Here is a 24,991-nt window from a genome sequence, read left to right as displayed (position 1 = left end):
CTAATTTTAATATCATCCAATTAACCAATTTTTTTCTTTTGTTGTTAGTGGCTTTTGTATCCTGATGAAACCCCAATATTTTTTATTTCTTTAGAAAATTTTGAAACAGATTGAGTGAAATTCAGTTGCCGTAATAAACTGCATGTATTTATTTTTTTTAAATATTTTTATTTATTTCTAGGAGAGAGAGAGAGAGACAGCGTGAGCAGGGGAGGGTCAGAGAGAGAGAGGGAGACACCGACTCTGAAATAGGCTCCAGGCTCTGAGCTGGCAGTCAGCACAGAGCCCGACGCGGGGCTTGAACCCACGAACCGCGAGATCATGACCCGAGCGAAAGTCGGACGCTTAACCGACTAAGCCACCCAGGTGCCCCTAAACTGCATGTATTTAAAGTGTATGATTTGTCAAACTTTGGGAGTGCTGGATAATATACATTATCTTCATTGTGATGATAGTTTCATGATTGAACATATATGTCAGAGAACATCAACTACATCAGTTTTAATGCTTCAGTAATATTTCATCCTGTGAAAGTGTTCTAATTTGTTTCTTCCTCCTCTCATATTGGGCAGTAAAATTGCTTTCCCTTTTATCCCCCATCATTAAAAAATAATAGCAGTTAAGTGTCATACAGATGAAACAGCATGGATGAACAGAAAATACTGGGTATGGTTTGTGGAAGACAAGTTATAGTAGGTTGCTTGGCAATGCCGTTAAGTGAGGGAAGAGGAGCTGGAGCGTGGCATGGGATGATGAGAAATACCCAAGCTGGGCTGTGCTTCAGTAATGAGCTGTCATGTGTCATGATGGGCAGTTCTGAAGTGATAACGTATGCAAGCAGTACAGCAAACCATGCTGGCCTAGGGTGGTGACAGCTGCCTACTTGGGGACAAACTGACTGAAGCAGGAAAGAAAAGACCTTTCTTCCTTCTTAAGAATGATTTTTAATTACAAGAGCGTCTGTTCATTTTTTAAAAAAGCAGGAACTATTTGTGCGTAAAGTGAAAATCTTCCCCTCAACCCAGTTCTACTCCCTCTAGTCCACCCCTGGAAATATTGTGGTAGGTAACTTTTTAGGCATTTTCTGCATATAGTTTTAGTGACATCCAAGTTTAAATCTATACACCTAAACATGGTTCTTCTATGTTTATTTATTTCTCAGAGAGAGACAGAGCACGAGCGGGGGAGGGGCAGAGAGAGAAGGAGACACAGAATTCATAGCAGGCTCTAGGCTCTGAGCTGTCAGCACAGAGACCTACACAGGGCTCGAACTCAGAGCCCTCAGTTCATGATCTGAGCCGAACGCTCCACCAACTGAGCCACCTGGGTGCCCCAACATTGTCTTTTAAAAACAGGACTGCGGTAAAAATAATGCGTGGCAATTTGCTCTATTGACTGACTGTGTTGTGGCTCCCTTTTCATGCCAGGGCGCTGCCAGGGCGTCTGCTCCCCTCGTTCTCCAACCCCAGCTCAGGATGCATCTGTTGTGCCCTGGTCTCAGCGCCAACCCCTAGCTGGCTCCGCTGGAGACCACAAGACAGAGTGGGCAGTGAAAGGATTGCCTGGCCAGTGGGCGGGCCTTCTCTACAGCAAGCTCCGCCCCTGCTCCTCGCACAACCGCACTTAAAGGATTCGAGCTGCTTTCAGCCCCCTCGGGCACCTTCCCCCTCCCTGTCCCATGGCCTCTCCTCTACTCCAAGTTGCAAACTCAGAAGCTTACAGAAGCCCAGCAAGTCAAGATAAGCGGGCTCGAGAGAAGAGTATTGTAACTGTAAGAAGTGGAGCCCTGTTTGAATGGCAACAACTACTTACCCCACTACTCACACATAACCCCTTGTAAAGAGAAAGTATTACCAGAATCTCTGAATTTTCCTTGAAGAAGCCAGGAAAAGTCTTTATGGTTCATTCTTTACACTCTCTCCAATTAGACCAAGATGTGGAGACTAGGAGCTGTGTTTTTACTTGCCTTTCTATCCCCTGCGCACCAGACACTTACCGATGCTTTTTTTTTCTTGCCAAATTTCCATTTAAATTCTAGTTAGCTAATAAAGAGTGTAATACTGTTTTGGGGAGTAGAATTCATTGATTTCATCACCACAAGTGCCCTCCTTAATCCCCACCGCTCATTTAGGCAAACCCTCACCCATTTCTCTTCACCAATGTTTTTTGAATGAACAAACTAGAAAAAATTCCAAATCCCAGACATTATTTTTTTTTAAATTCCCAGTGCTTTTGTCAACAACCACCATATTTTGCCTTACATTATGGTTACTTAGGTGCTTGTCTTATTTATTTTAATAATGCCAATGCTCTTCAAGGGCTGAGGTCGTGTTTCATTTTTCATGTAGTTTTATTTATTTATTTATTTATTTATTTATTTATTTATTTATTTATTTATTTTGCTGTCTCTGTTTTTCCTATAATTTTTAGGACAGTGTCTTGCACAAAATCAGTATTTTATCAATCTTTGTGGAATAAGTGAATAAGTTAATGAACAAATAAATGCATCTGCCTACAAATGTGGCTGATGAGAATGAATTGCACAAGGAAAGGAAAAATAATAGTCTGGAAAATAAATGGTGGAATTCTTTTAAAAATTTTATTTTTAAGTGATCTCTACACACAACATGGGGCTCAAACTTACAACCATGAGATGAAGAATCACATCCTCAGCCCATTGAGCCCACCAGGTGCCCCAATAAATGGTAGAATTTTCAAACTAAACCAAGTTGACTTATAATATTACCTAGCACATTATTTTGAAATTGTTTCACATGCAAAGAAATGTTGTTACATTTCTTTAGAACAAAAATTTGAAACATGACTGTATTTTAAATGAAAAAGCCACTTTGTTCCTTAACAAAAGAAAGGAGAATGAAGCCTGATTTAGGACTTAGGTTTCCTTCCCCCAAAAAGATACTCTCTTGGAAATAGCTGACTGGTGTATACCATATGTTTTTTCCTTCCCTTTAAAATCCAAGGAGTTCAAATTCAAAATTAAAAAAAAATAGCATGTTTTTCTGACTATAATAAAATCTAACTTTTTGTACGCGTCCACTGCTAAGGAGAAGTGACAGAGACCAACCATTCTGGAACGAAAAATAATTTTTTACGGCAAAATACATTTTACCAAAGTCAACCACTGCTGAAGGGCCTCACTCGACAGAAGTTGAATGAGGAGGGAATTTAGCCCCTCTTTTTTCTACCAAAAAGTACATTTTTAGGAGTTATTTCCTACTTAGCATTTGATTATAACAACCTGTAGAGGGCGTCCTTGCACCAGGAGCCATAGAGGTTTGAGCACTGCAAAGGAAAAGTTTCAGTTAAGGCCACAGTTCATTTGGAGTCAAAGAAAATGTCTACTGTGTTTTGAAATTATCTTTAATTGGAAAACGATTGGCATTAAAATGTTAAAGGGCTTTAAAGGCTGCCTAATGTATGAATACATTATAGAAATGAATGTGAACTGAAATCAAAACTAATAAAATGTTTGAAAAGAGGCAAATATTCTTATTCTAAAGGAAGAATGCCTGTGAGGCTTGGGATGTATACACTTAATTATAATTTACTTAGCAGTACGAGGAATAGCGGCTAAAAGAATGGCCTTTTAACTCAGAAGGTCTGCGGTTTGAACCCTGACTCTCCCCCTTACCAGCTGGGTGACCACAGGCAACTTCTGGGGCTTTTTGGAACCGCACTTCCCCATCAGTAAAATGGGAATAATAATAGTGCCTTGTTAAAAGAGTTGTAAGTACTTACAAAGTTAAGTCACTGCAAGTTCAAAACAGTCATAATTAGACATCTTGTCTAATTAATTTTAAAGATCAACAGTTGTAAAGCTGAAAATATTTCATAATTGGAAATGCATCTTCTGTTCTTTTTAGTAACTTGCCACGACCTAACATTTATTTAATTGAATGCGTGCACATGTTCGGCTTCTCTTCAGTCCGTTCTGTTTGTTTTCCCCTCTTGAGGTGTCCACTACTCTACAAAGGACCGAGTGAAACACCACACCCAGCCCTAGACACTCGATCCTTGGGCATTTGTCACAGCATCTGGGTGCCTAAGAACAAAGAGAAGTAAACAACCCTTTTCTGAGTCTGAAATCTTTCGAAGCATTTTTTTTTTAACCGTTTGCTTCCGTTTTCTTTGCACAGCCAAGGGATTAGTCAGAGAGCAGGTTAAATCCCTTCTGCAGAGCTCGGGTATGTATGTTAGGCTGTAGCCCACCGGCAGCCACCTAGTCTTCCCACGGGCAAGGCCAGAGCTTGGTCTTCCCCGCAATAGCGTGTGATTTCAGTACCACCACGTGCACCTCCAAGTTTGTGGAAACCCCAGCAAACATGAAGATATTCATGGTTTTGTGTAGTCCTATCTGCACCGAGTCGGGCGAGCGTGTCATCTGGCTTCAAGGGAACTCGTCCCGGCGCCGCCGGGTGAGCAAGGAGAAGAGTCTCCCCAGCTGCGAAAACACCCTCCTTGATGTCCATCAAGTGCAGAATGAAAGCCCTGCGCCGGGAGCCAAGCCGAGCGCCTGGGATCGAGGGCACCACTGGACGGTGGATCGGGTTTTACACTGTATCAGAATAGAGCGGCTCAGAGAGGAACGACAGAGGCGGAAAGGGAGAAGTGGAGGAATGTGTGCCTTCCCTTAGCACTGGCATAGGGATGGAGTCGTCGTTGTCATAGTCGTCGTCGTCATCATCACCATCCTCAGCGCTTAATCAGGCCACGCGCTGTCCGTTCTCCCCCTTTCCTTCCTGCTTAGCCAGGCGGGATGCAGAGGCGAGCGCGGTCCCAGGGCCGCGTCTGAGCGCCCCTCTCCGCAACCGCCTACACCACGCGTCCCCTTGGCGCGCGCTCGCACCCGCGCCCCTCGGCGTGGACGCGGCCTCCGGGGGTCCCGCGTCCGCCAGCGCCCCCCAGTGGCGAGCGGCTGGGCCTGTGCGCCGCTCCTCGCTCGCGCCGCGCTCGCGCCCTCCCTTCCCGCTCTGCCTCCTGGGCAGTATTTAACCCTCGGGCTGTTGGCCTCGCCTAGCGTGCTGGCATCTCCAGCTTTGCCAGTCTCGCGTCTCCGCCGGCGCGTCTCCCTCCCGCGCCCCCTTTGCCTCCCCGCGGGCGCCCGCTCTCCCCTCCCTCCTCCCCCGGCGCTCGCGGGCTCACTCGCACGGGAAGGAGGAGGCTGCACGCCTCGGGCGGAGGGAGGACTTCCCAGCCGCAGGTTGCGAGTTGGAAGGGTGCGGCCGAAGGAGGTTCGGCGGCGAGAGCCTCCGCCAGGGCGATCTGGGGTAGCATGGCCCGGAGAAGCGCCTTCCCCGCCGCCGCGCTGCGGCTCTGGAGCGTCCTCCCGTGCTTGCTGGCCCTGCGGGCGGAGGTCGCGCCGCCGCGGGAGGAGAGCCTGTACCTGTGGATCGACGCTCACCAGGCGAGAGTGCTCATAGGTAAGGAAGGCCCCCGCCCGCCACCTTCCCCCACCTGTGGCTTTACCCTCTCCAGCGCTTCTGTTCAAGGAGAGATGCGTGCACTTAAGGATCTTTCTACAACTTAATTTCCAAGGAAGGTTGTTCCCCTCCAGCTTTTAATAAGCTATTTTTTTCCGCCTGGAAGTGTATGAGCTTCTCTCAGGAAGCCTAAGCGGATCTAGTGCTCTGATTGTGCAGTTGCTAGTTTCTACGACCGTAGGTTTGGGGGTTGGACCCAGCGTTTGTTCGCACCCGGTAACTCCGTGTCCGCAGGTACCGTTCTTACCCCATGCAGAGGAAAATCGGTTGGTACTCGGACAGGTGCGTAGCGTATATTCATGACCCGTGCCAATTCGTTAATGCTCTTTTTGCATGCAGTTTCTGGTTTGGATTCTTTTAAGTCCACCTAGTTTGATAGTTTTGTTTGTTTTTAAAACCAGGATTTGAAGAAGATATCTTGATTGTTTCAGAGGGGAAAATGGCCCCTTTTACGCACGATTTCAGAAAAGCACAACAGAGAATGCCAGCCATTCCTGTCAATATCCATTCCATGAATTTTACCTGGCAAGCTGCAGGGCAGGTAAGTTCTGATACCAGAAGGGGTGGTGAAAATTACCCTTTAATATTTCCACTGCCCAATAGCAGGTAGAAATAATACGGTGTCATGTGTAGCCTGGTGCCCCCCCCTTTTTTTTTTTTTTACAACTTTTAAGAGTGATTTCTCATGTGATCTCCAAAGCAAATAGTTAACCCTTGATTATTGAAGCATGTCACATAAAGTAAAGATTTCCAAAAGAAAAAGGTAAGCAGTGTGCCTAAGCTTGCTGTTTTGATAGGATTCCGTGTCATCAGGCTGCTAGAGGCGAATACCAACATCACTTCGCCCTGTGATCAGTGACATTAAAACTTAGCATACTATCGAGAAGACTTTTTCTCATAGTATATACTATTCACGTTTGACATTATTTATACTTTATAGCAAGTTTTAAATGCTAAGTATTTTTGACATTGTGCATTAGGAAAAATTGTTGGAACAATGCAAATGCTGTATGTTTCTGGTTGAAGTTCATAGCCTCAAAAAGTGTCATATAAGAATGTTTGTAAAATACTGTAGACTATTGATTTTTTTAAGTACCACTTTAAATACTTTCATATGGAAAAAGAAAACTGCAGTATATTTTCATGAAGAAGCATACCTTTTATTTCTTAGCACATTACCATCCTTCGCGTTACATCCTTTGTATGCTACCTTGCCTACAGTTCCAGTATTACATAAATGAGCTCTAATTTTGGAAAGAAAAGAAGAATAAATGTTATGTGGGTTTAATTTCTTTTGTGCAGTTGGAGAATTTACTGTAGAGGACAGTAAGTAATAAGTAAGTAATAAATTCTTTTATTCATTAGTCAGTAAAATATGTCCACTATGAAAGTCATTGTATTCGTAAGTAAGATCACATTCTCAGGTCCTTTCTTAATTCCAAAATCACTTAAGTGGCCTATTTCATGAAGAATGTGATCCAGAAGACACTTAATTAAAAGTACTCATTTTGAATTGAGAAACCACTTTGTGTCTCTCTAATTATCTGTTTTATTTTGGGCATGATCATTTTAAGTGTCATTTTTCCCTCAGGTCTGTTCTGTCATTATTCCCCCTAACATAAACCAAATCTAGACTCATCAACACTTCTATCATTGTAAATAAAATAGATGTTTTGGATTCACCAGGGTTCATAACAGGAAGGTCATCTATTCTCATACCCCCATTTGGCAGATAAGTTCACTGAGGCTTCTATTGCTCTAAAAGAGACTGCCCCTCTTCTTCCTATAGAATTCCCTCTTCATAGGTATTTTATGGACAATTAATGTTGGGATATTGTGAAATCAGTAATAAATTAATGAATGACCTTTATCATCTCCTTTTTATTTTCACCTGAATCTGTGTTTGAACATTTGTCAGATGGGATCAATATTAATTCAGTAGTTTTTTTTTCTTAAATGTTTATTTATTTTTGAGGGAGAGTGAGGGAGGGGCAGAGACAGAGGGAAACAGAGTATTGAAATTAGGCTCTATGCTGAGAGCAGAGAGCTTGATGGGAGGCTCGAACTCACAAACCGTGAGATCGTGACTTGAGCTGAAGTTGGACACTTAACTGACTTAGCCACCTAAGCTTCCTTGATTCAGTAGTTTTTAAAAGGACACTTTCTTTACCTATACTTTCATGAATTTGTAAGAACCATCGGAAGGTAGCTTAACTGACACCTCTTGCTAGCTGAAAGCGTTTGGTAACTGTAAGAGAAGCAAAAGGTATCAGCGTTTCTTATTTATTTGTTTTTTTCATATGTGTTTGTCTTCTGAAGAATGGAATTTGAAGCAAAGGCTTAATTAAATGCCATGCTATCTCCCTTGTTGGTTTATGGCATAGTGCAGGTTTGCAAACACTGGCATAGTTGAGTACGAAATGAAACACAGATCAATCTCCAGAATGTCTCTTGTAAAGGATTAGAGAAGACGTCGAACTGGCATGGAAATAAGGCTTCTAGCATCTTTTCCCCCGTTTAGATGTTCATCACCATTGTGGCTTATCTCATTACGCTGGACAATGTTAGCAAGCAGCTCAGTTATCTTGCTCTTTCTGCTTTCTGCTCTGGGTAGGTATTCTGGTGTCTGTCTTATTTAGCAGGAGGGTAGGTGAGGTGGATACGATTTACACAATGCCAAACAGTGGGACATTTAAAAATGTTATTTAAATTTTACTTATTTTACTTACTCAATAACGTTATATGACTCCAGCAGCATCATTTTTGAAATGCATGGAAATTTTGAAGATGAGAAAAATAATCACTTCAATACCAATTAAGTATTTTGAAAGGCATCTCTGGCTAAAGCCAAACCACATCAAAACATCTACATGGAAAATGAAAAGCTCACTCCATTATCTAGTTATTTCATCCAAATAATACCAAGCATTTAAAGATTTCAACACAAGTAAAAACACACAGCTGATTACTGAAATTTAAAGCTGAATATTTAAGTGTTTTGGCAGCACATGGAGAACGTTAGAATAACTTTAGGACTGAAGACCTAGAGGCAGTAGGTATTATCTACTTCCAATGAATTATTAGTCCATTAACCCCAAGTATTCTCAGGGCCATCTGAAATAACTTTTATGTTCTACTTCAAAGAAATGGAAATAAAAATTACAGTGAGATTCATTTCCCCACATCAAGTTGGTCAGGTTTTTAAGAGTGTTCTAAGTATATGGAGAATTGGGTATGATTGTATGTGGCTGATGGCCCTGTGAGCCTTTTTGCAGGGCAATTTGCTTCTGAGGGCAAAAGGCTTGTTACAGATCCTTTGGGAAATTTTCCTTCCAGAGAGTCATCCTAAGGAAATAATTGTGGATATGAATAAACATTTAGGTGCAAGACTGTTCCTCATTATGCTCTTTTTTTTTTAAATATTTTTTTATTTATTTCTAGGAGAGAGAGAGAGAGAGACAGCGTGAGCAGGGGAGGGTCAGAGAGAGAGAGAGACACAGACTCTGAAATAGGCTCCAGGCTCTGAGCTGGCTGTCAGCACAGAGCCCAACGTGGGGCTCAAACCCACAGTGTGAGATCATGACCTGAGCCGAAGCTGGACGCTTAACCGACTGAGCCACCCAGACGCCCCTCTCATTATACTCTTTATAAAAGTCAAAATGGGTAGGATTTAGAGGTCCAGTGATAGTGGCAGGAGAATGCAATGAAGCATTAATAAGAATATTCTAGAGATCTACTCAACACCATAGAAGGAGGCTATTCATGACAGATTAAGTCAGCAGTCTATAACAGTATATTCTGTTTGGTTCCATTATAAAATATGTAGGCAGACATAGGAACAACCATCTGATAAACCTCTGACTCTCCCGAGTATTAACATTAGCCACATCTGCGTATTTTACATTTTTGTTTTTCCACAGTGAATGTGTATTGGTTTGTAATTTCAAAAAACGATTTCACATAAAATATGTGCAAAAGCTATACTTTATAGAGTTTATGCTTGTATGATGTTCTACATTATGAGTTTACTTATATTTATTATCCAGTGTCCTTTTTTAAAGTTTTTAAAAATGTTTATTTAATTTTGAGAGGGAGACAGACAGAGTGTGAGCAGGGGAGGGGCAGAGAGAGAGACACACAGAATCTGAAGCAGGCTCCAGGCTCTGGGCTGTCAGCACAGAGCCCGACGCGGGGCTCAAACCCATGAACTGTGAGATCATGACCTGAGCCAAAGTTGGACGCTCAACCAATTGAGCCACCCAGGTGCCCCTCCAGTATCATTAAAAAATTTTTTTCTTTATTTATTTTTGAGAAAAAGAGAGAGAGAGCACAACCGAGGGAGGGGTAGAGAGAGAGGGAGGCAGAGGATCTAAAAAGGGGCTTTGCACTGACAGTAGAGAGACGTGGGGCTCAAACTCACGAACCTTGAGATCATGACCTGAGGCAAAGTCAGATGCTTAACCAACTGAGCCACCCAGGTGCCCCAATACAGTATCATTTTTACACTACACATCACTCAACAAAATGGTACAGCAAGTGGTTTTCTTAGCTGATCATAGATATGGAACCCAAAGAATTCACTAATGCTTCTCTGACTCTCACCAGTTTATTTTAAGATCCCTAAAACTCTGCCTAGGAAGGCTTTCCTATCTGACATCAGATGGCCTGACCTCTTTCTCTCACTGAAATCCTCATTTTCCATTGAAAACTCTATCTCTACTGTATCTCCCATTTAAAACACTCATTTTCTGACATGCCCTTCTCAAGGCCCTTAGATCAGAGAAGAATTTCTATTAAAGAGGTTGAGGCTTAAAGCATTTTTTCAGTAATTAAGGGAAAATACTCTTTATTGCTATATATAACTTTTAATAGTTGATATTTTTCAATGAGGCATTCCTTATTCTAATTTTTCTCCACATTTGGGACAGGTAGGGGCCATGAGTGACCATTTTGGTTTTCTAAACGATGCGCTAATTAAACATTTTATTTGGAAAATAACCCTTTCTGAAACGAATGGCTTTCAAATAAAACTTTAATGAGAAACTTTGTCAGACAAATCTGAATTCTAATATTAGGACACCACTGCTGATTTCCATATGAACCAATTTGGTTCAAGGCCAAAATTTTTTGTTTGTATAGATCATAGAAATAGATCTTTATAAAAATCATATAGACTTGAACTTAACAACTGTAATGTATTCTGTCACCTGCACGTAGATGCCAAGGTACTATGAATCTAGTACCCAGATAATAGGCCATCTCTTTTTATGTTGGCTTTTCCCACAGTGGTGATGGATTCATGCTGAGTCATCTGTACAAGTTTTCCAACCTCCTTGTGACCAAATACCTGGATTGCTGAGATGGCTGGCAAGGGTTGGGGTGAAACTGGTGTGTGTGGAATAGAAATTCTCTGGGTAAAGATAACCAGCCAGTATTAACTTCCAACCACCACGTGGATTACCAAGCAAGCTCTAAGCATCTGCACCAATAGGTCCAGATCTTAAAGTCAGCTGTAATTATGTGTAGTGGTCACAATTCTTATAACCACTAGAAGCCAGGGATTGAGCTTCATTTTCGTCAGTTTCAAGATGTTTAAAAACAAAACTTAAAAGTGTCCTTGTGGATAACAGGAAAGGAAGGGAGGGAATTTTGTCTGCTCCGCAGGGAAGTGGGTGGTCCCATGTATCTTGTGGAAGCACTGACTGTTGGGTTAAACTGCAGAAATGCACCTGCACTGACTATTGGGTTAAACTGCAAAAAACGCGCTCCTTTGTTTCATGTATCACTGCACAGAACAGAAAATACTACATAGGCCGAAGATACAAAAATACTACATAGGCCGAAGATACACTGTATCGAGAACAATGTTTTCCAATTATGTAAGGAACATAAGCCTTCCTAGAGTCCCTACCAATTCAAAACCGTTTTGAATCATTCCAAACTGCCCGACATAATAACAATAATAATACAAGATCAAGTATGCATAAAGCTAAGGACTTTGCCTGGGTAGTAGCGTCTCTGTGAGTGACTCCAGTCAGTAGCACCCAAATCAGCTTTAAAATGAGGAAGGTACCGTTGAAAAAAGAAAATAAAATAAAGAAAAGAAAATAAAGAAAATGAAATTTCTTCTATTAAATAAAATAAAATTTCTTTTATTAAATAAAAAGAAATCATTTGCCTGGAAACTGACTCAGATTTTTGCTAATTTTTTAAAAAAGTGGAATCATTCCGCTGATGTGCTTCTGTAATATGAACTAGATAATCCAATCCTGTCATTAAAATGTCCCTATAGCTCCGGATAGCTTGTCGTCGCACTATCGTGCTTGGTAGGCTGTCCCACGGGCCCCATTAAACCAGCCGAATTTGCTCTCTCAGACTTCCCACCAGACTCTTTGAGGAAACCTGTATGAAAATTGGGGTTTTTTTTCCTTCTTTTCTCCCCTTGACAAAATTGAGAGAAATTCAGCAGAGAGTGGGTTTTAATTCAGGCACTACCTCTCCCTCTTCAAAGGAACTGCCAAATGTCCTTACCCACCTCCTTCCAATTCCGTAAGTTATGGTAACACTTACTATTATTATTTAAATCCCTTAATGTGTACTGTCCACATTTTTTCCTAATGGAGTTATGATTGTTTTGGTAGTTACAGCCCAAGTGCTTGCATACTTTCGTGCTCCTGGGGTTTGCCATCATACCTTTGCAGTGGTTTTATGTCACCAAATGGAGGAAATGCCTCGTTTTTTGAACCCTGGTCCCTGGTTTCAAAGTGGGAATGTGAATATGTTTACATACTGTGGGCATGAGTTTTTGAAGAAGGTACTCCTATCAAAAACGCAGCTTTAAACTTTTAATGTTTAGATTCTGCTAGGCTGTGGTATTTTGCATTGTGGTGGTGTGGACATGCCATTGGATCAAAGAGTAACTCTGCAGAGAGCCCATTTCATTTAGCAAAGCAGGCATGTGCCAGCCATCTGTTGTATCTGCTGATAGAAAACAGCAGTAAGTTTCTCAAACTTTTGCCAGAAAAAAAAAAAAAAAAAGCTTTATTGCTTAGAGGAGATGAGTTATAAGGTACCTTGTAAGCCCCATCTGGTTCTACAGCGATTTACATGGCACAAATGTAAACTCCTCTACGTCTTCCTTACACGGTGGTATAAAGGCTCATAAACAGACCCTTCGCCACTATCCTCTGTGTTTATGCCTGACTTTAAAATGCTGGCCCAAATAAAAATCTTTTAAATTGTTGTGGTGAAGTGGAAAGGAATGACATTCAATAAAGCATTTTGTTTTGGATTAAACTCATTTAACTTAAATGTCCCTGATGTGTTGTGAGAGGAAAAGTTTGGGGATAAAGAGTTTAGTGAAAATGTTCTTCAGCCTGTAGCTGGATCTCTGGAGGAGGCACTGTCAGGTAGGGATTCTTTTGCTGCAAAAAGTTGGCCAACTTGCCCCATTTGCCAGCCTGGGAGTAACTTGGTTACATCGCTGTGAACCCTTAGTGGACAGGGAGTTGTTCGCTGCAGTGTTTCTCTGCCTCAAGCACTCAGTCAGTCAACAAACATAGACAACAGGGGCACCTGGGTGGCTCAGTCAGTTAAGCGTCTGACTTTGGCTCAGGTCGTGATCACATGGTTTGTGGGTTCGAGCCCCACATTGGGCTCTGTGCTGATGGCTCAGAGTCTGGAACCTGCTTCTGATCCTGTGTCTCCCTCTCTCTCTCCGGCTTGTACCTCCCTGGCTTGCACTCTGTCTCTCTTTCTCTCTCAAAAATAATAAATAAACATTATTAAAAAACACAAGCATAGACAATAGACATAGAGCACACAAAGAGGAATAAACATGGTCCCTGCCCTCAGGGAGCTCACAGCCTACAAAACAAACATTCATTAAACTCAGCCAAATGAGGTTAGAAGGTATAGGATTGGTTGATGGCACAAAGAATGCCACGCTTTTCCCTGAGCTCTTCACTGAGCTCACTGAGTAGGTGTGTCTGAATTAATTTCTGAAGGATGAGGAAGCATCCATCAGATCGGCAGGGTAGGAAAATACCTTCTAAGTGGAGAGCTCAGGATGTTAAGTGCATGGGGGTCTTAAAAGGGAAGACAAGTCGTAGGTGTTCATGAATGGTCTCGTACACATCTGAGAGGTCATGGGGATGACCTGTCACTGAAGGGGATGTCAAGGTCAAATAATGGAGATGGTTCTGGAGAAGAAGAGAAGGTAGAAACAGTTCAGGGATAGTTCTCTATTCTCTACTGTGAAAAGAATGGACTCAACATTTTGCAGGTTTGTCCCTGAGACATAGTAAGTAAATCTTTGGGTTATGTGTTGAGTAGACAGTGGCTTTTCTACAATCATCATTTAGCTCTTCTTTCTTACTAAACTTTCGGAAAATTTTGTGATGGTTAGAGTCTGCTCCAAGTTAATTTTTTCCATTTTTTCCTTTTTTTTTCTTTTTTGGCAGTTAGGGTATGGAACTGTTTTAAAAAAACACATTTTGTGAGTGCATAGAACTTTTTTAAAAATCAATTTAATTTTCTAATGGAAACTAGAACTTTGAACTCAATGTCAAAGGAAGCTTAAATAAGGAAAACGGTATGCTAATTTGCATAAGAATTGATTTAGCATCTATTCCCAACTCCCATACCTTTTTAAGTAAGTATAAGAAAAGTACAATAAAGGTATAGAAATTACACTTGGAAGGTGATGCTCCTGTATAAATGATGAGAAGTGGACACTGGATGTTGAGTTACTTAACATAAGCCTGATTCTTCAAGTATCTGATTTTCTTTAAAAATCTACTAGTTAAGAGGCACCTCTACTAGTTAAGAGGCAGATCAGTTAAGCATCTGACTCTTGATTTTGGCTCAGGTCATGATCTTACGGTCCTGAGCCTGAGCCCCATGCTAAGTGTGGAGCCTGCTTAAGAGTCTCTCTGCCCCTCCCCTGCTCATGTGCACGCTCTCTCTCTGTTTCTCCAAAACAACAAACAAACAAACTTAGCAGTTAAAATTCTAAAATCATAGGACAATTTCTGTTCTCTGTTTCTTTCAGACATGTGGATTTTGTCTTCTTTTTGAATTTTATAGATGAATGTGATTTGTCAGGGATCATTTGAAATCATTCACCTGAACACGATCCCACAGAGAAGCTATGTACTGTGTGGGCCTGAAACAGTGGACAGATTCAGGATGACTTAGCTGGCAATATGAGAAAGGAGATGAATACAGTTCTTGCTTAGCTGCTCTTGGCCAGAACCCAGATCGTACCCCAGGGAGGCAACACATGAGCGAGAACTAATTTTCTGCCCTTGAGAAAATTAGAAGCTCACTGGAGAGGCAGATATAGACAAATACATCATCCTGATAATTGCTGTGAAGTGGTAGTCGTGCAGGACTAGGGCATTCTCAGGTTATAATGAGAGCACAGAGCAGTAACTCTAGAGCTGAGCCTGACTATTAAGCTAGCCAAGCAAAAATGTGGGAGAGGGGAAGGTTTTTAGGGAAAGGAAACAGCTTAAGGCAAGTATAGAGACCAGAAAGACATTATCTGGGAACCAGGACTTTGGTGTGGCTGGAGTGTATGTGCAAGCAGGAAGTGGAGAGTTGGTCCTAGAGGACTTTGTCCAGCATGTTAATGCATCTTGTGTTTACAGATGATGTTGAGTTAGTCCATGAAAAAGTATAAAGCACGGTGGACTGTAGGGTCAGAGCTACATATTTAGATATTGTGTTGGTGGGATAGAAGATAGCTTTGAGGGGAATTGACTGCAAGGAGAGAAATCAGGGATAATTTGAAATACAAGCTCAGGGATGAAAAGAAAGGAAAAATGGATTGGGGAAATATTTAGGAGATAAAAATACAAAAGTCTTGGTGCTAGATATAAAGAGCATCTCATTTCCTCCACTACCTTCTTCATTAACTCCGCAGTAACCCTGTTAGCCTTCCTGCCCCAGGAAGGCTTTGCACATGAAGTTTCTGCTGCTTAGAATTTACTCCTGCTAGATTTCTGTGTGGCTTGCTCCCTCACTTCCCCTGTGTCCAATCAAATGTCATCTCCTCTAATAGACTTTGCCTGACTCCCCTCTGTAAAATGTCAACCACCACCCTCATGACTCTTGAGTCTCTTTCTCTACTATATATTTTTATGGTCCCTAGAATCATGATTATGCTTGATTATATTTTATTTTAATTGTTGAATCCTCCCATTCAATGTAAGCTCATGAGAACAAGGACTTTGTCCTGTTCACCATGTAACAACTCCAGGTCCTAGAAGAGCTCCTGACACACAATAAGCAATCAATAAACTATTTGTTGAATGAATTAATACATGATGTAGATCCCATTATTATTCCCAGTTGATAGATAAGGCAACCGAGACAGAGAGGAGCAAACGAAACATGGGTAGCAATTGGCAGAGCTGGAACTCAAACCTAGGCAGTTGGGATCCAGAGCCTATGCTCTGATAAGTGCTAAGTAGAGGCATGAACATCGAATGGGAACACAGAGGAAGCAACAAGTAACTCTGGTTGAGGAAGGAGGGGAAGGCTTCACCAGAGAATACACAGTAATTGAACCAGGACTTGAAGCTGTTTAATGGGCTGAGACAGGCACCAAGTGTAGGGAGAAGGACTGTCACAGCAGCAGCACAGGATCTGGGAGAGTGCATTCTGGGAAAAGGTAATGGCACCCGGTCAGGGGCTGGATGTATGCAAGGGAAAATACGGGGGCCTACGGCTGGGATGCAGGGTGTGTGTGTGTGTGTGTGTGTGTGTGTGTGTGTATAGATGAGGCTAGATATTTGGGAAGGACCAGAGGGAGAAACAGTAGAATCCACGGAAAGATCACTTAATTCTTTTATCTATAAGAAAAGCAGTTTAGATTACCTCTAAAATGCTTTCCAGGGGCACCTGGGTGGCTCAGTTGGTTAAGCTTCTGACTTTGGCTCAAGTCACGATCTCATGGTTTCTGAGTTCAAGCCCTGCATCAGGCTCTGTGCTGACAGCTAAGAGCCTGGAGCCTGCTGTGGATTCTGTGTCTCCCTTTCTCTCTGCCCCTCCCTCGCTTGTACTCTATCTGTCTCTCACTCAAAACTAAATAAACATTAAAAAATAAAAATAAAATAAGAAAATAAAATGCCTTCCAAATTCTAAAAAATGTTTCTATCTCTTAAGTAAAACATCTTTAATCATTTAACATTAACGGTAATGTCTGTATTCACACTGCAATATCTGTCTCCATTTTTAAAAATCAAGACATAAAGATTCTTCCTCCAAAATTGTCTTGTTTTTTGTGAAATTTAAAGAGGTTCATCTCAGAATACTCCTTTACTTACCGTATGTTGATGATAATACTCAATACTTGCATAGCACATACTTGCTGTGCACTTTGTAGATACTGTCTCATCAGATCCTCACAGAAAGCCTGAGGGAGGCAGGAATATTGTTCCCAGTTTATAAATGAGGAAACTAGGGTGTAAGGAAGTCAAATTACTTACTTGAGACTACACAGCTAAGAATACTTATGTACACGTTTGTATACTTTAGAGATCTTCTTGTAATAACTTCTGGAAAGTCTTCTCATTCAAAAAATAACAGTTCAAAAAACAATTTATCAATGCTCATTCATCCTAGGTTTCTGAGAATACAAGTTTTAATTGATCCAACTGCCTTCTAGGACTTCACCAGCTGGTGGTAAAGACCATGGCATCAATAAGGCAATAATAATTGTGGTGAGCTCTCAGGGCTAACATGTGTGGTTGCGCAGGGTTTTTCATTACCTAAGCGAACCTGACCAAAGTGGCAAGTTCAACCTGACCAAACCGAAACCCGGCTCTTTGACACTTCACCTGTCAAATCTGATAGCATGCCACAGAGCTGCCTCTGTCCAGAGGGGCACTTCTACCTAATTTGCACACGGCCTTCATATGGGCTAGGTGGCCCCCATTACATGCCCTAAGAGAATTGCTACGGGAGCATAAACCCGGAGGGTTTTGCCATTGATCAAGTAAATGTACAATTACTTACACCCTCAAGAAGATATCACAGGAGAGGTAACATCTAAATGGGGTCACAAAAAATGTTCTGTAGGCAGAGCGTGGCCCAGGCAGGTGGGGCTGGGATGGACATTCTGAGTATACTGAATGACGCCTAGGAAGGTACATGGATTGAAAATCATTGGTGTAGTTAGAGTAGGACTATTAGTCCCAAAAAGTTTGAGAAGATGATGATTTCTGTATGGCATAGTAGACTCGTATTACAGAAAACAGGGAGCATGATAACAGAGATGCTAACGTCATGTCTGCATGCAAGGTAACTTTGGTGCCAGATGGAGGGTAGATGCTGGGGTGCCTGGCTGAGGACAAGGAAACAATTAGGAAGTTTTAAAAGACATTACAAGGTGACAAGAGTGTAAGGAAGGCAGACAGGAGAGAGAGAGAGAGAGAGAAGAAGAAGCAGATCCCAGAGATATCTCTCAGGATAAATTGCCATGTGGGTGCTTTGGTAATGAGGTTGACTCTGAGCTGGCCGGACAGATGGTTGGATGGTTATGTCTTAACTGAGAAATTAATTACAAGAGTCAGCACAGGACAGTTTGAGGTACAAAAACAGTGATGTCCATTTGGAACTTTCTAAACACGAGTTTTCTGCTGAACATTCAGATCGCAGAGTCTGGTATGAATTTGAAAAGTTGAGTCTAGAGCAAAGTTATGAGTTGCAGAATAGAAAGATTGATTTTGGAGATTTAGAGTTTTTCTTCTCTACCTAGCTCTCTTCCTTTCTTGTTTTGACCTCAACTCAATAGATAGTTGGGGGCCTACAAAATGCCAAAGCTTGTGCTGAATGCTAAAAACAGATATGTAAGTTGTATATGAAGCTTGCCCTCAAGGAGATCAAGCTTGCCCTCGGTCTAGCGTGTCAACAGATATGAACAAAACAACAACAATGCAATATTAAATGTATTATAATTGCGGAGTGAACAAAGTGCTGTGAAAATACTGAGGAGGGAGCGTAACTCTTTTGAGAGAGAAGTGAATTAATCTACAAAGGGTTTCAGGGCATAGCCTGAAGCCTGTAAAACTAATATATGCACACTTGGAACAATTCTGCTTAACTTCATGGCTTTTATATACCTGAGACAGTATGGCCTAATGCATTCTACTTTCTACTTGCTATTATTATTGTTGTGGTGGTGGTGGCTGTGGTTGCTATTGTTGTTGTTTTGGAAAAGAATACAACAAATGTCACTATACCACTAGGTGACAGAGACTTAATTCTCCAGAATTAAGTGTCTAGAAATACTCTTGAGGAAACAGTCTGTGGGAGCTGAATATATGCCCGAATAAACCAACACCATAGAGCTTGTTAGGATGCCTGGTTTGCAAGGACTACTTCAGTATTAGTCATGGATGCACCACCAGGGGTGGGGGGCAAGGGGAGGCAGTGGGATTCACATCTGAAGTCAACTCTAAGTAGATTTATCTCCTATTGAAGGTAATACCCAGATGCATCCCCAATAAACTTGTAAAATTCCTCTGATATTTGCCTTTTGAGTACTTCTAGTGAAGACAGTTCACTCATGTCATTTGTTAATTCAATCAAGATTCTGGTTTCCAGTTGGAACTTGGTAAGACTTTGGAATTCTATTTATACTGCTGTCACTTACAGCTGTAGCCAGCAGGTGGCAATGTAAAAGTTACTTCTTTGTGGAATTTTCCATCTCAGCATTTTTTAAGGCTGTGTCTAACAGAGACCGAGTTGCGGGGTACTGTGATCTTACATAACTCATTTCAATAGGCCATTAATATATGCAGTAAGTTAGAAAATAAACTATCTCAAACTCCATGTTACTGAAAGCATCAAGACTCATCATAAATTTGAGAACTCATCCTAAATAACTACTAATGTGAATGACTTCATTATACCCTGATTCTACTGTTTCTTCCTTTTAAACAATTACTCAATCTCAGGCAGGAGTCAAGCTTTGAGTTATCTCTCCATATTCATGCAGAGATTTCTTTGCCTTCTCTGGCTGTATCTTTAGGTATCAACAGAATAGCAGAGTTGGAAGATATCCCAGAGCTCATTCACCCCATCAAGCCCAACCTTTTTCTGAAGCATCCAGGAGTTGTGGTCTCTTAACTTCTAGTTGAACATGCTCAGTGGCAGGGAACTTACTAAGGCAGATGTTATGGAATCATTTTAATTGTGTTGATCATAGAAAGTTTTCTTCATAACTGGCCACAACCTGCCTTTCCCGCTGTGACTTGAACCTCCCAAGACTCCACCAGTCTGTGGACTCACATTGGGCCTTGCATTTATACCCTGAAGTTTGTTGACTTGTCCTCTCTTTGCTAACGTAGGGTCTCTGGTTCATTTACTCCTGCTTCTTTCCTAGCAAAGACCAACTGCTTCTGTGAATTCTTAGAAGGACTCCACACAGGCCATCCTGGAGGGAGATGTCCTGACCTTTGCTGCTACAATGTGGTCCTGGTGAGACCTGTCAGGTCTAGATGCAGCCTCTCCACGCTCCCTAAGCTATAAAGACTCAAGAGGCCATAGAGGACTGTATTCTCCATAGGCCTTACCATCTCGGAGCAACTTGGTGTTTTGTGCAGAAATGGGGAGTCTACCCTGTTCCTCAATTTGACACTGAACTTTGTCACTTGGCACCTAAAACAGCATGACCTAAGACTCTTGATCCCAACTAGACACCAACATTAATTTCCTGCAGCCCGTGTCCCCAAACATCCCCAATTTCTCCAGCTCCTTCATATAAGCAGTTTTGCATTTCTTCAACCTCAATTCCTAAATACTTAGCAAATGTATAAAATTATCACAGATGGAATTTACTGGTACTTTACTCTTTATAGTCTGATGAGAAAATAGTTCACTGCTAGAATTGGAGATCTACTTCTAGAATTGTGAAATCATCTTTTGGTTTATAAAACTTGGGATAAACTAAAGAAGAAGGAGAAGAAAAGGGAGGGGAAGAAAAACAGAAAACAGTTAGCACTTATTAAGGTATTCTGTGTGCCAGCCACTGTGCTAATAATCACTTTTCATCACTATCTAGTTTAACTCAACAACCCTATGAGATAGCATTACTAATATTCCTGTTGTACAAAAATGGCAACTGGGTCACAAAAAGGTTATGCAAGTTGCCTAAGTTCACACGTCTAGTGGGTAGTGGAGTCAGGATTTAAACTAGATCATCTGAGTCCAGAATCCTTGATGAAATGGCATCTTGAACTCTTTCAAAACAGAGATTTTTCCTGAATCTGCATCTTTATTCTTTAGGCATTTTATTGCGTGCACACCATGTGTTGGGAAGCATGGGCTAGATAAGGACCCTGACCAATAAGAGCTGACACTGTCAGAGGACACAAACAGCATGGTTTTTGTAAATTTTGTTGACTCACTTGAAACTGTCATCTTTAGTAGGTCAAAATGGTTGAATTTCATGTGATTTAACTTAATAATAAGAATTGACATTTATTGGGGCGCCTGGGTGGCTTAGTCGGCTAAGCGTCCAACTTTCGCTTAGGTCATGATCTCACGGTTCGTGGGTTCGAGCCCCGCGTCGGGCTCTGTGCTGACTGCCAGCTCAGAGCCTGGAGCCTGTTTCAGTCTGTGACTCCCTCTCTCTCTGACCCTCCCCTGCTCATGCTGTCTCTCTCTCTCTCTCTCCTAGAAATAAATAAAACATTAAAAAAAATTAAAAAAAAAAAAAAGAATTGACATTTATTGGATATTTACCTCGTGCCAGAAGCTCTTCTAAGTAATTATAGGGATTATCCCATTTAATTCTTGGATCAATTCTGTGAAGTGAAGATTCTATTTTTATCTTGGTTAGGATTAGGGCTTGAACCCTGGCAGTCAGATGCCAGAGTAGGTGTGTCTATGTTATTTCAACCTCTGTGTTATACAAGAGTAGGCCGATCTGCCCATCCAAATCAATTTTTAAAGAAGCAGCTCCATTTAGAGAGTCCTACCTTATGAGGCAAATATCAAATCAACTAAGTCAAAATCTAGTTCAGAAGCTAAATGGAACAAATACAAAATCCACTTGACTCCAGACTGGCTAAATGTCTCTGGTTCCCAAAGTTTGATCATTAAATGTATCTGATTTCTTGGATATCTGCAGGCTTGAACTTGGAGAGTTATCATTGCATGTCCTGTGTTGTCTGGGGTTTGAGGGAACATTTACTCAAAAACTGAGGGAGACCGTGCAAATTAGTACAGCTTTCTTGAATTAGGGCAAGAGATTTCTATCATTCCGCTAATGGCAGTGACACCTTTCTATATCGTACTTAATAGTTTAAAACATGCTTTCATTTATATTGTTTCATTAAATTCACTCAGTCCTCCTAATGACTAAAAAACTATGCATTGCTGAAACTGTAAATAATTAAATATGAGGAATAACTGTGATAATTTGCAGTGGATGGCCTTTGGCCAGAAGTAAAATAATTCAAACTTGATCTTTAATAGCTGTACATTCTTCTATAATGCAGAAAAGTTTTGCATCTGTGATTTTATAGGAAGGTTTTTGCCTTTTGATAAAAATAAATAAGGGCCCACTCAATAAATTCTATTTAAATTATAAGGAAACATTTTCAGTGGAAAATATAAGTAGATTACCATTCCATTGCCATGGTGAGAATAGAAATAATCACCCTTCATCTGTGTCCATACTTGGTATTTCAGATATTTGTTGCCATCAATTCCTTGAGAAACTCTACATAGCCAAGACTTTTCTAGAATGGTATTTACAGGATTATAGAAAGCTGTTCCCTAAATACACAACACTTGAAGTCAAGAGAGGTGATTGAATCTGCCCTTTTGAGTGGGACATGGAGTCACTACTAGGCTGAGTGGGACAAGTGAAGCACTCAGGGTGCTTGTGTGAACCTAGGAGTAAGTGCCTCCATGAATTTATAATCTGGGTGTCTTGATCACCTCCCCCCAATCCCAGCGTGGACCATACTGAAGAACACGATGTGTGGTAGTTAATTTTATGTGTCAACTTGACTGGGCCACATGGTGCCCAGACGTTTGGTCAAACGTTATTCTGGATACATCTATGAGGGTCTTCTGGATGACATTACCATTTGAATTGGTAGACTGAGACATATAACCCTCCCCTGTGTGGATGGGCCTCATTCAGTCAGGAGAAGGCCTGAATAGAACAAAAAGGCTGATCCTCCCACGCGGAAGAGAGAACTTCTTTCTGCCTGACTGGCTTCAGACTGAAACACTGGCTTTTCTTGGGTCATAAGCCTGCCTTTCAGACTAGGACTGGTACCACTGGCTTTCCTTAGTCTTTAGCTTGCCAACTGCAGATATCAGACCCACCAGCCTCCACAATCACATGAATCGATTCCTTAGTAACTATTTATCTACCTATCACCTATCCTATTGATTCCTTCTGGAGCGCTCTAATACACTGTTTCCTGTCTCAGCTGCCCAACAAGAGGAGAAGTTAATTATCAAAGAGAAGCAAACAGCAACAGGGGCCAAATCTTGATCAACTGAAAAGCTTGGGGCCTTGGTTTCTTCAAGTGCTAAAAGGAAATCATCAATTTACTTTTTACATTGGCAGCAAAATGCAGTTGCATAATGTGTACAAAGTACTTGACACACAGTCAACCCTAAAAAAGTAGGTTCTTTTCTTCCCTTTGTATTAATGAGCTGTTAGTGCTAAATGGGAACCATTTAGGCTCCCTAAATGGGAAGCCAAAGAAAGGTAGTCTGCCAGATCCCAGGCGAGAGAGTATGCTGGCGGGGTGCCCAAACTCCACCATAAGTGATGGCGTCCCTGTCTCTGAACTCACAGTGTCACACTGAGCTGGCCTCGGGAGACCTGGCTTCTGGCTCGGCTCCCACACCATCTATCTGGGGCCTCGGACAAGTATTTCATTTTCTTTCTCATCTGTAAAATAAGGGGTTCCTTTCAGTTCTAAAATGTCTGTGATTTATTATTAGTCATTATCATTTCCACATTGTTCTTGGTTCTGTGTTTGAATTCAAATCACAGAGAGAAAAGCAACTTGGACAATACCATTAGCTGTAACAACAACAACAACAAAAAAAACACAAAACAGTAAGCAGAACTAACTTTTCAAAATACTGTTTGCCTGAATTACCGCCAATAAAATCTACCAAAATCTATTTTAGGCAACTTTTACCTGGTCTTCCAATATTAGCTTGGTTTTAGTTTATTTAGTTTGACTAATAAACTAACGTTAGGAGTTCAACTCTGAAGCAGGTAGACCAGACAGCCATGTGACTCGTATTTACCCTTTAAGACCTTTTGACAAATGATTATTACTAGTAAAATTTACCCTGTAAGACCTTCTTCAAATAGTAGTTCCTTTCTAGACATTCATAACATTTATTCCTTGCTTGGCTCTTTACAAAGAACTGAGGAATCAAGTGTGAGATTTTGTCTCTGTTACAAATTGAGGTGTTTACACTGTGATCTGTCTCCGTAGTAATTATAACTTGCCGCACCTGGTACTCACTCAGTTACATAAACTAGACTTCATTAGGGTTTGCAGTACTTAATTTCCTGGGTATAACCATTTCTTTTATGAATCCTTACAGAGTTTTATTTTAAGTTCATTACTTTTTTCCATCATAAACTAGTACACCCTCTGGAAAATACAGAAAAAGAGAAGGAAGAATGGAAGAAGGGAAGTCCTGTATAGTTAACTCACGTAAGAAAACGCTAAAATATTGGTGTTCTTCCACCTCGTGTTTTTCCATTCAGGCAACAACTTGTACCCTTTTTTGTTTGTTGTCTGCTTAGGAACAGTGAGGCAGTTTCCCATGTTACTATATAGTCTGTAAACACGGATTTTTTTTAACAGCTACCGTATGTTCTATGGATTATTTAACCGCCCTCCTATCTGGATTGTCTCTAGATAATGTTTCACTATTATAAATAACACTGTGAAGAGCAACACACGGCATAGAAGTTTTTCCATAGGAGGATTACTTCCTTAGGACTGAATTCCACAAGTGGAATTTCTGAGTCAAAGCGCTTGATCGTGGTTCAGGCTCTTGACACATATGTTAATGCGGAATGGCTTGTAATGGGGACTCCATACTTTCAACAGAATTATGAAAGACATCCTGTTTAGTATTCTCTTCTGGCTTATTTCTCAATCTTGAAATGAAGCTTTCTAAGTGGTTCTGGTAGCTGTTGATTTGTGCCTACATTTTGAAGTTCTAGCGAGTTTATCTCAGTAGAAGTTTTATACTGTAGGGGGCAGTGGGGGATCAGTAAGTGGCTCTCCTTTTCCAGAGAGGGATGTTAAGGCCGGCCAAGGCAAAAAGCTCTGCATCTGGATGATTAATTGTGAACAGCGAACTCCTCAGATATATATTAATTATAAATTACAAATACAAAACTAGTGGGTGAGTTGCAAAGAATAAAATAGGTCATTCCTTTTTAACATAGCAAGGAAACACATTTTCTATTAACT

The 24,991-nt window shown here is 41.2% G+C and overlaps 1 protein-coding gene and 1 long non-coding RNA gene across 2 annotated transcripts in view; one reads left to right on the top strand and one right to left on the bottom strand.

Moving 5' to 3' along the window:
* Positions 1-5,289: 5,289 nt before the first annotated feature.
* Positions 5,290-24,991, top strand: part of WIF1 (WNT inhibitory factor 1) — a 71,751-nt gene continuing 52,049 nt past the window's right edge. Inside the window, exons 1-2 of the mRNA XM_039234281.1 lie at positions 5,290-5,441; positions 5,903-6,042. Coding sequence (XP_039090212.1) covers positions 5,294-5,441; positions 5,903-6,042 — 288 coding nt within the window. The 5' untranslated portion in view covers positions 5,290-5,293. The remainder of the gene's footprint in view (positions 5,442-5,902; positions 6,043-24,991) is intronic.
* On the bottom strand, positions 8,611-16,957 carry LOC120233156. Its single transcript, XR_005528732.1, has 2 exons — positions 16,835-16,957; positions 8,611-8,846 (listed from the first exon to the last, which is right to left on the bottom strand). It is a non-coding gene; the product is annotated as an uncharacterized LOC120233156 (long non-coding RNA).

This window comes from Hyaena hyaena, unplaced genomic scaffold, assembly GCF_003009895.1.
Source record: "Hyaena hyaena isolate Hyena2069 unplaced genomic scaffold, ASM300989v1 scaffold_87, whole genome shotgun sequence".
NCBI lineage: Eukaryota > Metazoa > Chordata > Mammalia > Carnivora > Hyaenidae > Hyaena > Hyaena hyaena.
The sequence above is the reverse complement of the archived record's forward strand: the minus strand, read 5'-3'. Positions and strand labels throughout refer to the sequence as shown.